We start from the raw sequence: 13,497 nt of genomic DNA on the forward strand, positions 1-13,497 counted from the left end.
AATCCTTTCTACTTGTAATGTAAATGATGCTCTTGCCATTTTTGTTCAGGTTAGCTGATTTTGAAATGCCTAAGCATTGTGCCTTCTCTGGATGCATAAAATTCAATACTCTTTTTTTCGTCAAAAAAATTGGAACTACGAGAAATGGGTTTCATGTCTGGAGGCCCATGGCCACTGCAATATTGCAATAACCCCCACAATATTTGTAGGCTGATTTTCACGAGGAGGAATTCACCAACTATGTACAGAACAATGTGGCTTTGCTAAAGAGCTAGCACTGGTGCATGGAGCAGTGCCTTACCTCCCTTCCACCTCCCTCCCAACTTTTGCTGCCAGCAACACTCCCAGTTGTCGCAGAACAGATGTGTGATGGTTCGGTTAAGTAGGCCTACCATTGGCTAGATACAATTAAATAGCTTTCAAGCTTAGATATGTGAAATCAAAACTTATTTTTCTTCAGGTGTAATGTCTGTAGTTTGAGACTATTGTCGATTGTAATGTTAATATACAGTAGCTCAATGTTACAACATTATTACTGATTGAATAACTGCTGGTTTAACTATATGATGGTAAAGTCAGACATGATGCTTTCTTTCGTTTTGTCTGGTAGTCTAATGCACAGAACAACCTGCTGTAACCGAGCGACAAGGAATTATCTGTCCTTATCTGCTGAACAGGTCACAATAATCTAACGGTGTTAATGACAATTTAATGGCTATAACTGGACTAAAAACGAGAAAGAAATATTAAGAAGACAAATCAATTCTCACTTCTGGGGAATAAAACCACAATTTGAATCCAAATTCCTGGACCTTTAAATGTGACCACTATTGTACTGGTCAGTTTTCACCCTTGTCAAAGTCAGTACTCATGGTTATGACTGTATGGTAATATTTGAAACATTAACATTAAATTTATGTTATTAAATCAGTTTTTGTTTGAGAGGGATGCTTTTTGCTTTCTCCTATACTTAATCCTAAGGATGAACTGTAAAGATGCACTGTAAAGATCAAGCATGTTTTTTATTAGTTTTTGTGCACTTCATACATTAATCCAACACAGGATTGTTAAACTATTTCTGATCCATGGACCACCACCCAGACTCAAAGGCATTCAGAGAACCCCCATCATTAAAAAAAAATGGAATACAAGTCTGGTCAGGGACAGTACCTTCATGGCCCCCGTGTTGAAAACCTAGAATCTAACACATTAGTTTTGCACTGAAATTACTGGCGTGGTGTGTGCTGTGCTGGAAAGCACTACATTGTTAAATCAGTACTGGCTGTGCAGTAAACTAATTGGGTGATTCTGTACATACATACATACATACATACAAAGAAGAACTGATAAATCCTGGTGCTATGGAATGTGTTTTATATTTTCACTTTTTGTCTTTGGGTTACAGAGAGACGTGGGAGAAGAAACCAACTTTAATCAAGCGACAAAATCCAGAATATTACAATGGGCTGTTTTCTACTGCAGAATTTGACAGGATTTTGAGAGATGTAAGTTGTAAATTGACTTCAGACAAATGCATGTCTTTGGACAGCCAGAATGCAGAATATTTAACATAAGAGCAATCCTGTGTTTGCAGATTCCATTTAGACTCCATCAGCATATTCCATTGTCTTATTTTAAAAGCAAATGAATAGGATCAGAACTTGATAATATAACAAATCTGACTATTGAGAATGGCGAGTTGCAACAGAGATCACCTAGAAACCAAACCAGGGTTTTACTGGAAAACCAGAGTATGACAAGCTTAAGCTTTTATTCAACTTCTTGTTGCTATGAAGAGTTAAATTTTAATTTGTTATAATTTACATTTTAACAAGTAATAATCAGAATTAGAATTCCTGATATAAACAATTCAATATCAACGAAAATTTAAATTAGGAATTTTTGATATCCAGAATTACATTTGAACTAGTTAAAAGAGGAATTTATGATATTAAGAATTCAATTTCAACTAGTTTTAATGTTAATGAGCTTTTGATGAATACATCCTTACTTGACCCCAAATGCAGTATTATGAACACTTGACATTTTCTGCACCAGACCCAGAATTGTTGTGTCTCGTTACCATCTTCTCACCAGATAAAGAAAATGACAATGCAGACATGGTGATTCCTGGCCTGGAAGCATGGAATGTCAAATGTTTTCACTGATATAACTGAAACATAATTATGTGGGTTATGTGTAGTGTGGCGGGCCGTCAAAGTAAAATGCATAGGCTGTCGTAGCTACACCGTTGGACATTGGTCGTTTGGATTCCAGTCTGTAAAAAATAATTACCATTTAATTTACACATTTATATTCCTTATATTGAGAATAGAATTTTATCAAGTTAAAATTGGAATTCTTAATATTAACAATTCAGTTTTAGAACTGAATTTTAGACAGGTTACTAGGAAATTGCAAAAATGGTACTTGGTGGTTACCTGGGTCTTACTAGGTGATTGCTGGGGTTGTATTACCTGGTTGCTAGGTGGTTGCCCCCTATTCATTACAAACAATTAATTAAAATGTTCATTGGAATATACCTTTAATTGTAAGAATGTTACAATTACTAATCATGATTGTGGCAAACAAGCCTGCCACAGGCCACCGAAGTGGCTTTCCAAGGGGCCCTCCAGCACAGAGACAAAGGGAGTGATGTTCAAACAGTCCACGTTTATTTACGAGGTTGGCAAGATGGTACAGCCAAAGAGCAGATGTTAACCCTGTCATGACCGAGAGGCTCTCCTTTGTGTGGGTGGGGATGGCAGATTTAACCTGTGCGCACTGATTGCCTCACTACGCACAGGTGCAGCCACCCCTGTTCCCGGGTCCAGTTAGCCTGGCCAATTATCTAATTCCTAACCAATTATCTAATTAGCCAGGTCTAATTAGCTTGACCCAGGGCAGGTGTGGCTGCTTAAACCAGCCATCCCCACACCACAATGATTTATTAAACATGATTTATCTGCCAAATTATTCCCTTTGACTTGAGTACAGTTGAAATCCTCAGCAGAATATACCATTAATTGTATTCTGTGACAACAACAACAGACAGGGGACATTGGATGATTTTCACTGTTCAAGATGGTTGTTTTATAATGCATCAGGTTCCTGAGGCAATACAAGCCTGGTCCCACCACTTGCTTTGTAAAATAAACATAAAGAAAGGAAACTTATTTTATAGAATTATATCAACAAAGCATGGATTGACAAGCTAACAGTAAACTGCAAAATACAATCAAATATAATATTCTATCGCACAGAATTAATAGATGATAATCATGACAATTAAATATACTGTCGGGATTTAGTAAATAGTAACTTTGAATGAAATTGTTTTATCAAATCCTGTTATTCTTTCAAGCGCACATTTCAGTAGCACTCAGGGAATACAAGCCCAAGCTGACCCGTTTCTCACCCAGTAACAATATATATATAAATTGGTAACCTTAGAAACCATAGAATCAGTAAATACAGTGAAAATAAATCTAACAAGATCCCATTATATTCATGTAAATTATGAATATTAAACTATTACTATAGATACACAGATTATAGGGTGACTAGATAAATTATGAAATAAATCGTTTTCTAAACAATAGTGAATTATTCAGTGTAACGGTGCAGAAAGCATCTGGTTGCTAGGGACTTACAAGGCTGTTGCTAGGGTGGACAAAGTGGTTGTCAGGGTGTTTCTAAGTTGTTGCTAGGGTATTTCTAGGTGGGTGCTAAGGTAAACAAAGTGGTTGCTAAGCACACACTATGTGGTTGTTTGGGTCTTACTTAGTTGATGTGAAGGTATACTGCCTGGTTGCTAGGATCTTACTAGTTGGTTGCTAGAATGAGCAAGGTTGCTGCCAGGGTCTGACTAGGTGGTTGCTCTGGTCTTTCTAGTTGGTTGCTAGGGTGTTTGAGATGGTTGCCAGGGTCTTACTGGGTCTATTAATAGCTCAATCCTCAGGACAGCCACAAAGAATTGGCATGATTCAGCCACAGGGTGGTGCTACAGAGCTCGGCAATTTAAAAAAATGAATAACTTCACTAGTTTTTATGTAGATATTTCAAACCTACTACCCCGACTAATCTTGTCTGTTTGGGTATGTTTATGGATGATTTGGTCAGTGCCATCTAGAATTGTTGGATGGTTGTTCATATGTCACTTTTCTGACTCACCTGATTGATTTGTATACAAATTGGCACACTGATAGATGGTACTTCCAAGCCTCTACTCTTTAAATTTGGTGCTGATTGGCCATATGGTGGTGCTATAACAGTCAACTGAATTTCTGCAAATTGAACAAGGATAAGTCCTGTTTTGGAACCAGTAACTAATGTAACAAGATTGTGCTTTAGACCCATTAGCCTGGGATTATGGATTTACTGCCATTTTGAATAAATTAAAAGACACTTAAATGACATCTCCTCCTAGTCTGTTTGACTGATATGCACAAAACTTGAACTGTAACATCTACTTGCAAATGCCTTTCATTTAAATAATTTTCAGTTATATAAACAAAATTGCTATGCTCAAAAACGTGCTGTCAGTAATCCATTGGAATTGCATGTATGCTTGGCTTTTTACCAAGAGGCTAATAAATCCCAGACAGTTTGACACAAAGTGATGAAACTTGATAACTCTATTTAGAATTTCATCGTAGCTATGTAAAGTTTTTAAAAAATCAAACCAGTTATAGTTAAATTTCCTTCAGCGCTCTGAGTATAGATGGTCTTTTCATCAAGTCGTCAAACACGTGGTTAATTGTTCTTCAGTCCTAAATTTTGGTGAGTTTTCTTTAAAAATATTCAGCATTCATGTGATGTTAATGCTAATAAATGATGCTAATAAATACCATTGGAAATGAATGAAGCTTATACTACAGCTAGTAGCATTTTGTAGCGATTTGTCTGACGTTAATATAACTAGTTAGGGTACAACTTTTGAGTAAATGCATTTTATGTTTATACATGACCGTAACATTGTTACTGGTTACTTTAACCATATTTCCACTGTTTACTGATAGAAGCAGCTTTCTGCCCAGAAACTACATTTGTGCATGCTAATATAAGGTGCCATTACACCGTGCAGAGCAATCACGTATTAGCTGATGTGACGTACAGTTACTGTTCTTCTGTTGCTAGTAGCTTTTTGCTAGCATGAAGCTTAACCTTGGTTAAATGTGATATTTAGATATCTTGCCAGTACATGGTAAATGGAAAATTAGCCAGGGCTCGACGGTTAAGGCTTTTTTCTACTCGCCCGATTTTGAATATTGAGGTGAGACGCTTTACAGATTAAATGAAGACTCTGTTCAATGCAAAATATATGCTGCTAAAATTGCATACCCAACATTGACATCTATGATGTTAACCCAACGGACAACCAAATAGCAGGTTTCCAGGTTGGACACAAAACTAGCTGTAGTTTCTACATTTTTTAACCAATCTACACTTTAAATTTTGCTTTATTCAGACTGATGTGCTGTACAAAGTAAGAAATATTGCAATCCTATAATCCAAGTCCAGAATGAACAAAATTTGCATAATTTATACAGAAAAAGGCCAAAATCTTTTGGCTTACTACGGCCAGAATTTTTCACATGGAAACTTTTCTAAATTTTATATGAAACTTTTATAAGATGTGTCCCCTGGCCTTGTAAGTGAAAGTTCCGTGCAAATCAGTCACCTTCAGAGGAGATGTCGTTTGAGTGTTTTTTGAAAATTCAAAATAGCAAAAAATGTAACCAAATGCACTTTAATAGTCCAAGAGACTTTTGTCCAATGTGAGGAGAAGAATCTAAGGAGACTAGTCTCATATTTCTGGGACAGTCAGATCAAACGTTATGAGCATTAAAACATTGAATATTTCCTTGAATGCTATACTGCCAACAAATAGCCAATCGGTCCAATTTTAATACAGGCTATCATCCTTCACAGTTCAGCCATAAGTTTTCGCCTATAAGACTATTCAGTCAAAACCGATAAGAAAAAAATATTAAAATAAGTAAAAATAATAAATATAGCTGCAAGCAGCAATATACTGGATCTAAGCAGACACAGCCATTATTACGCCACTTAACAAGCGGCCAACCAGTGGCAAAATCATGCAGTGGGCAAAGGGCGGTGCCCTGTAATACTGTGCCAAGTTTCATAGGTTTTGCCACATTTCATGTGGTTAGGCCAAAACTGGGGATGGAGGAAAATGGCAAAAGCATTTCCAAAATGGTGGTAATCCAGGATGTCAGCAGCAAAAAAAGTTACAGATTTATGTTCCAGGTGAGGAAGTTGATCATTAATGCAAATTTTTAATCGTTAAAAGACAACAGTGATTTTTTGTGAATTTCTGAATTAAAATCTTGTGATCTGTAGTGCCACCATCGGTTTCAAGTAGGCCAATACTTTAAGTTTATGCTCTTGATGGGAGTGCCAATATACAGTGCCTTCAGAAAGTATTGAGACTCCTTCACTTTTTTCACATTTTGTTACGTTACAGCCTTATTATAAATTGATTAAATTAATTTTTATTCTCATCAATCCACATACAACCCATAATGACAAAAACAGGTTTTTTGACATTTTTGCAAATTTATTAAAAATAAAAAACTGAAATATCACACTTTCATATGTATTCACACCCTTTACTCAGTGCTTTGTTGAGTCACCTTTGGCAGCGATTACAGCATTGAGTCTTCTTGGGTATGACGTTACAAGCTTGACACATTTGGGGTATTTGGGGTATTTTTCCAATGGGTGGAAAAATAGGGAGCATTGCTGCACAGCAATTTTCAGGTCTCTCCAGGATTGTTTGATCAGGTTCAATTCCGGGCTCTGGCTGGGCCACTCCAGGACATTGACAGACTTGTCCTGAAAGACAGTCCTACGTTGTCTTGGCGGTGAGCTTAGGGTCATTCTCCTTTTTGAAGCTGTACCTTCACCCCTATCTGAGGTCCTGAGCACTCTGGTGCAGGTTTTCATCAATGATCTCTCTGTACTTTGCTCCGTTCATTTTTCCCTGCATCCTGACTAGTCTCCCAGTTCCTGCTGATGAAAAACATCCCCACAGAATGATGCTGCCACCACCATGCTTCACCGTAGGGATGGTATTGGCTAGGTGATAAGCGGTGCCTGGTTTCCTTCAGACGTGAGGCTTGGCATTGTGCCCAAAAAGTTCAATCTTGGTTTCATAAGATAAGAGAATCTTGTTTCTCATGGTTTGAGAGTCCTTTAGGTTCCTTTTGGCAAACTCCATGCGGGCTGTCATGTGCCTTTTACTGAGGAGTGGCTTCCGTCTGGGCACTCTACCACAAAGGCCTGATTGGTGGAGTGCTAAAGAGATGGTTGTCCTTCTGGAAGGTTCTCCCATCTCCACAGAGGAACTCTGTCAGAGTGGCTATCGGGTTCTTGGTCACCTCCCTGACCAAGGACCTTCCCCCCGATTGCTCAGTTTGGTCGGGCGGCCAGCTCTAGGAAGAGTCCTAACTTTCCAAACTTTTTCTATTTAAGAATGATGGAGGCCACTGTGTTCTTCAGGACCTTCAATGCTGCAGAAATGTTTTTGTACCCTTCCCCAGACCTGTACCTCCACTCAATCCTGTCTCGGAGGTCTACAGTCAATTCCTTTGACTTCATGGCTTGGTTTTTGCTCTGACATGCACTGTCAACTGTGGGACCATATATAGACAGGTGTGTGCCTTTCCAAATCGTATCCAATCAATTGAATTTACCACAGGTGGACTTTAATCAAGTTGTAGAAACATCTCAAGTATGATCAATGGAAACAGGAAGCTCCTGAGCTCAATTTTGAGTGTCATAGCAAAGGGTCTGAATACTTATGTAAATGTGATATTTTAGTTTTTTATTTTTTTTAAAATTTGCAAACATTCCTAAAAACTTGTTTTTGCTTTGTCATTATAGGGTATTGTGTGTAGATTGATGAGAATAAAAATGAACGTAATCAATTTTAGAACTGGCTGAAAAAAGGTTGTAACGTAACAAAATGTGGAAAAAGTGAAGGGGTCTGAATAATTACCGAAGGCATTGTAGTTACCATGTTTCATCAATTTATGTCAAACCACTTGGGAGCTATTAACACTTTTGAGATAAGCCACAACCAGATAGATTTTTATTGGTTTATTGTGGCCATGCTTATTGGATTATCAACTTTGATATTTAGTCGACTATAAGGGAAAATTGGTATCCTTCCGATCATGTCGGGGTCACCAAACTGTAGGGGAAATTGGTATCCTGTTGATCACGTCTGGGTCACCAAAACTGTAAGGATTTTAAATTAGTGACAGGGACCAAGAGATTAAGAAGACCAGACATATCCTGCCACGGGTGTCATTTCACGGTAACCAAACTCTAAGGATTTAGCCATGGTCACAGGGAGGAAAACAGGTTTATTTAAATATGTTTGTATGAAGGAAACCAAGTTTATCTGACTACAAAATGTTGTAATGTGAAGCTTTTTGTGAATACGGGTTTGCGTATATGTATATTGACTGGGGTGTGCTGAAATAGTGGGTGGCAAGACTTGTACCCCGGATAGCAAGACTATCTGCTGCTGCCAGGCATTCATCTAATCGTTTTATGACACTAAGACCTTCTAACCTGGCAGGTAAAGGTGCTACTCATCCGAGAATCTTGCTAATAATGTTTTCACGCCCTGAATAAATGACTTTGACCTGGAAAAGATGTTTGTCCAGGTACCCCAGGGAGCCCGAACTAAGGGTACCCCATCTATTTAGTGAAACTATCTAAATATCCCAGACAATGACCAATTTACAATTTATATGAAATAATAAGATACATCTGGGCACTGAAACTAACATCTGTACCGGAGCAGCTGCACTTCCTGTCGGTGAATCTATCACTATGCCCAGTGAGTAACCCGTATTACGGGATTATGAGCTTTCTGTGCATAACACTTTAGAGGACCGTCCAATGGACAAATTGATGTAAGTTTCATATTGACATATCAAATGGTCTAGGATGAGATTTTTTCAAAGGTTTTTCAAAAAATTGAAAGTTGTGGTTATGACTCCTGGGTTTTAATTGTCAATGGCGACATACAGGAAAATGGCTAATAGCATTTCCATAATGGTAGCAATCCAAGGTGACGGTGACAAATAAGGTAAAATTATAGGTTCCAGAAAAAGAAGTTGATCAAATCTTTCATCTCTAAAAGACAACAGTGATTTTTCATGAATTTATGAATGTGGCAGGGCTCGATTTGTGGGGAGGTTCAGGGCAATCGGAGGACTACGCCTACTGGTTAAATAGGCACACACACCTTGAGTGCATCTCTAATTAGTCCAGGTATTTAAAGTGTGCGTGTGACAATTTGGTGCCGAAACCTGGGAGGCAGCGGTCTTGGCGTTAGCCGAATTAGCCTTTGGCTGAATTCTGGGGTTGGAGGTGTGTGACATTCGGTCCACCGGTGAACCAGATTGGTCTCGACAATGCCAACTGGTGGAGATTGTGCACAACTGGGATTGTGCACAACTGATCCAATCCAGCGTACATACAACAAAAACATAATGTGACCTTCCTAATTGGTTGCTGGTTTAAACATCTATGGACAGTATGTTGTTTAGAACCAACAGCATTTTGTCCAGTAAATATTGCATATATTAACGATTTATGCTGTTATTTTTCATTAATTCAGTTATAACTGTCCTGCACATACTTTGCAGTTGTAGCATTGGACTACGTTAATGTTTTTTAAGATTGTACACAAACCGTTTGTGATCACCTCAAACTTAATGTAATTTACTGTAGCAGACAAGTGCTCTTTGTTGTGTAATTTCACTGCTTCTGATTCTTAGCTTCTAATTCAGTAAAAAATGAAAATGGTTACAATTATGCTGGTTCTCCCCTATATATTTTCTTAACTACGAGTGGTAATGACATTCTGTGACCATCAGTAATTTGAATTTAGGGAAATACTGGACAAGGCATTACTGCATGTGTTCAAGCAGATTAAAAAAAATTCCAACAGTAATATATGTAATGTATGCTAAATTGTGAGGTATAGGTATTCATATTGATTATTACTTATTTCACTCAATGCTAATTATTTCTACATTTTTGTTTTATGTTGATATTAAAATTAAAAGATTGTTCAAGAGCGTTTATTGTCGTTCTTCTTACCGATGGGTGTAAGAAAAAGAACAAAATACAGGACCACGATCAGTATAAAAGAAGCCATAAACAATGAAAAATAAAAATGAATATAGGAATTTAAATAATTAAAAAAAGAAAAAAGATGATGAAAAATAAATGCATGTTTCCTGCTTTGGGATTTCTATCGAAGTCAAATTGGACATCACATGATCCACAAAAACCGTTGATTGCCTTTTGAATAGACTGTAAAACATGTGAAAATTGTATTGTGAAGCCCCAATATCACCAATCTGCCAGACGATCGCCTGCGCCATACACCATAGATGTGGTCTGGGCAGGCGGTTGTCAAACGACTGGAATGTCCTGAAAATTCCAATGAGCTGCCATAATTGCACATATGCATGTGATATTGACTGACACACTCCCAGCGGGTCCCCTCTTACTTTGGCGTACATTGAGTCACAAAATACCCAAGCTGGTTGGGTGCGTCAAAATATACGGCGAAAATACCATTTCGCCAGTGCTACTGCTCACAAATTGCCATGTGCCGGCCAGAAAATAGAGTCCAAAGAATTTCCCAAAATACCTCAGAAATGTGTGTTGAATCTAAGAACAGTAAAGTGGAACATGTATATACCTTTGTTTGCATGTATTGAGTTTAATTCTGTAATGGCTAAACTTATTTAAATTGCCTTATTTCAGCAGGGGCATGTTTGGACTGTCATTAAAGCTATTCCTGCATTATTTTCTTGGGGTGCCACCCTATGCACATAGGATGAAGTTCAGTTTGGGGTGAACCTGGATGTCACAAGTTACATTAATGGCAAGCGGGAGACCCACCATCCCCCTGGAAGAGCCCTGCCCTTCACTGTCTGGGACTTTTACAAGGTACTTTCATTGAAACTTTACCTATTTGTTTTCTTCTAAGGAAACAGTTGGACCAACTTGAAATTGGCTGGTGATTTGTATAGCTTCACGTGTATCTGGCCGTGTGGCACACCGGTTATTTTAGAGGTTATTCACAAACTCAACACTACAAGTAAATTGACGGATGATAGCGCAGCACTTCTGAAAATAATATTTTTTTTTTGGAAATTGATTATAGTTAGTTATAATGTAGAGGATGTTTTTCACATCCTGCCCCCCACCCGCAACTAGCTTATTAAAAGGAGACTTACGGGTGATTTCACTGAGGCTTTTAAATTCAGAAGGGGATTAACAAAGTGAACTACAAGAGATTCTTCAAGAGGTTGAATTCTGTTAGTAGAACGAGGGGACAAAAATGGAAATTTGCAAGGTAAATTCCATACAGACATTGGGAAGAGTTTTTTCACACGGAGTAGTCAGTGTGTGGAACAGCCTGCCAGGTCATGTAGTAGAGGCAGGAACTGGAATTTTCAAGACAAGGCTTGAAACGGTGTTAGATACTATCTAGTCTGTAGGTAATCATGGCACTGGGTACAGTTTAGTCAGGAAAATGGCAAGCATTGTTGGGCTGAATGACCTGTTCTCGTCATTGTTATGTTATGTTATGTAATGTTAGTCTCTCTTCCCTGGCCTCCTCCCTAGCCAGCCTAGCCTGTGCTAAAAATTGTAGGGTCCTCCCTCCGCTGTCTCTTGCTCTCAGGCCCTGGCTGCCCCTCTTGTTCAAACTCAGGAACAGAGACTGAGGAGGCCTCTGCAGAAAATGTGTAGGGTTCTCCCTATGAGCAGGTAATCAGGCATAGAAGCCGTATGAATGGCTTCCTACCTGTTGCCTCATCCATGTGGAAAAACTAGTTCCATGTTAAAACAGCGAAAAATTGATCTCAATTAGACATTCCAGTGGGGAGTAAATGACCTAAAAGCAAACTACTCTCTCTACCCAAGATCTACCCATCTTCATTTTTCCCCTGATTGGAAACCCCATATACGTTAAACAGTGCTGAGTGCTTCAAGCTCATTTACATAGCTTTCGTACGTAGCTAATGGCTTCCTTCTAGCTGAAACTATGGCTTAGCTATTCTACGGTGCACTGACTTACTTTCACATTGCATTTTCACTTAGCACATGAGTGGAAGCTTGGCACATACTTTATTGGAGCTTTGTTTGTTTATTGGAAAATGCTTTGCATAAAAGACACTGCAGTACTGATAAAGGGCACTATATTATTGTAAATCATTTATGATTTGATTTTACATTTTTACATTTCCTCTGTGCAAGCTCTCACTCTGTTGTGATCAGGATGTTTACTGCTGACAAGCCTGATTTACAGAAGTCTGGCAGGTCTGAGCACACAGCAAGATAAAACCATAGTTTGATTGTTTTTGAAGTGAATTTACTTTTGTGATGACTAACCATTATGAAGCTCTCCAAAAGGACAGCATTTGACTGAAATACAGGGCTTGGTCAAAGGGTAAACAAATGTCAAATTTTTCTGCTTTGTTCAATCCTCTCCAAACTTTTTTCCCTTGTGTTGTGTATATCCTTGGGTACCATTTGAAAAAGAAAACTGATTTAGTCCAGTATCAGAAGTACATATAATCACTACAGAATAAAGAAAATACAAAATTATTTTTGGATTTCTTTGTTGTTTTTCAGAATAAATATGTCCTGTATGTTTTCACAGACTACCATAGGATAAGGGATTTGGTCACTTTGGTACACGTTCTCTTTATTGTAAGCTTTTAACCATATCTGTACTGTATATAATTTAAAAAAAAAGTTTTTTAAAAAAGATACCATGTCATTCTACAGTCAATATCTGGGACTAAATATTGAATAAATATACAACTTTACAATTGGTTTTACGCATAGAGATGTCCCTTTTGAGACTGAGTGGTCATATATTGTACAATCCTTTTGTGAAATATACGCGCATGTGTGATGCCTGGGTACCTTCCAAAATAGCTGTGCGTAATACCTCACAGTACAGTCTGGTCTAATTGACAATTCATTTATTCAGTAGGTGAGAGTATAAGCTTTCTAACGATGTATAACATGTCTAGTTTTAGTTTTGGAATAGCGTTTTTTATAGGTCAGCGTAATCGGAAGTGTTGTTATGATCGCATTCACATACGCATTCACTCTGTAAAAGACGCTGCACCTAACGAAACATTGTCAACGATTTTCGTAATTTCTTGGAAAATACTATTATTATTGAGGACTTCTGGGCATAGCTAAGCCATATGTTGGCTGATAGACCAAGCTGACATCGTTTTCTGGTGTAAGACAGAAGCGGATATAACTATAGCCTATCATTGATTTACTGTCTCTGTTTTTATCTACTGAAAACAGATAAGATTTCATCATTGTTATGTAAGTATTACTGCTCAAAATATTTCGGTTATATACGTTATTTTTTAGTGTCTTTAAATAGGTTAGTGGTATTTTAGA

At 37.9% G+C, this 13,497-nt stretch overlaps 3 protein-coding genes across 12 annotated transcripts in view; 2 read left to right on the forward strand and 1 right to left on the reverse strand.

Annotated features, from left to right (window-relative positions):
• LOC135257884 (NADH dehydrogenase [ubiquinone] 1 beta subcomplex subunit 1-like) overlaps positions 1–13,497 on the reverse strand; it is a 417,122-nt gene that overhangs the window by 149,614 nt on the left and 254,011 nt on the right. The gene's annotated exons all lie outside the window — the stretch shown is intronic.
• The window catches only part of hmbox1b (homeobox containing 1 b), a 424,932-nt gene that overhangs the window by 98,800 nt on the left and 312,635 nt on the right, over positions 1–13,497 (forward strand). The window lies entirely within an intron of this gene.
• riox1 (ribosomal oxygenase 1) overlaps positions 1–13,497 on the forward strand; it is a 148,896-nt gene that overhangs the window by 9,559 nt on the left and 125,840 nt on the right. For all 3 annotated transcript variants that reach the window (XR_010330787.1, XR_010330786.1, XM_064341080.1), the window contains exons 4-5: positions 1,406–1,505; positions 10,897–11,010. Coding sequence is in view for 1 of the 3 variants with exons in the window: in XM_064341080.1 (XP_064197150.1) it covers positions 1,406–1,505; positions 10,897–11,010 (214 nt within the window). In the remaining 2 variants the exon portion in view is untranslated. The remainder of the gene's footprint in view (positions 1–1,405; positions 1,506–10,896; positions 11,011–13,497) is intronic.

Source organism: Anguilla rostrata, chromosome 6 (genome assembly GCF_018555375.3).
Source record: "Anguilla rostrata isolate EN2019 chromosome 6, ASM1855537v3, whole genome shotgun sequence".
In the NCBI taxonomy this organism is placed as follows: Eukaryota; Metazoa; Chordata; class Actinopteri; order Anguilliformes; family Anguillidae; genus Anguilla; species Anguilla rostrata.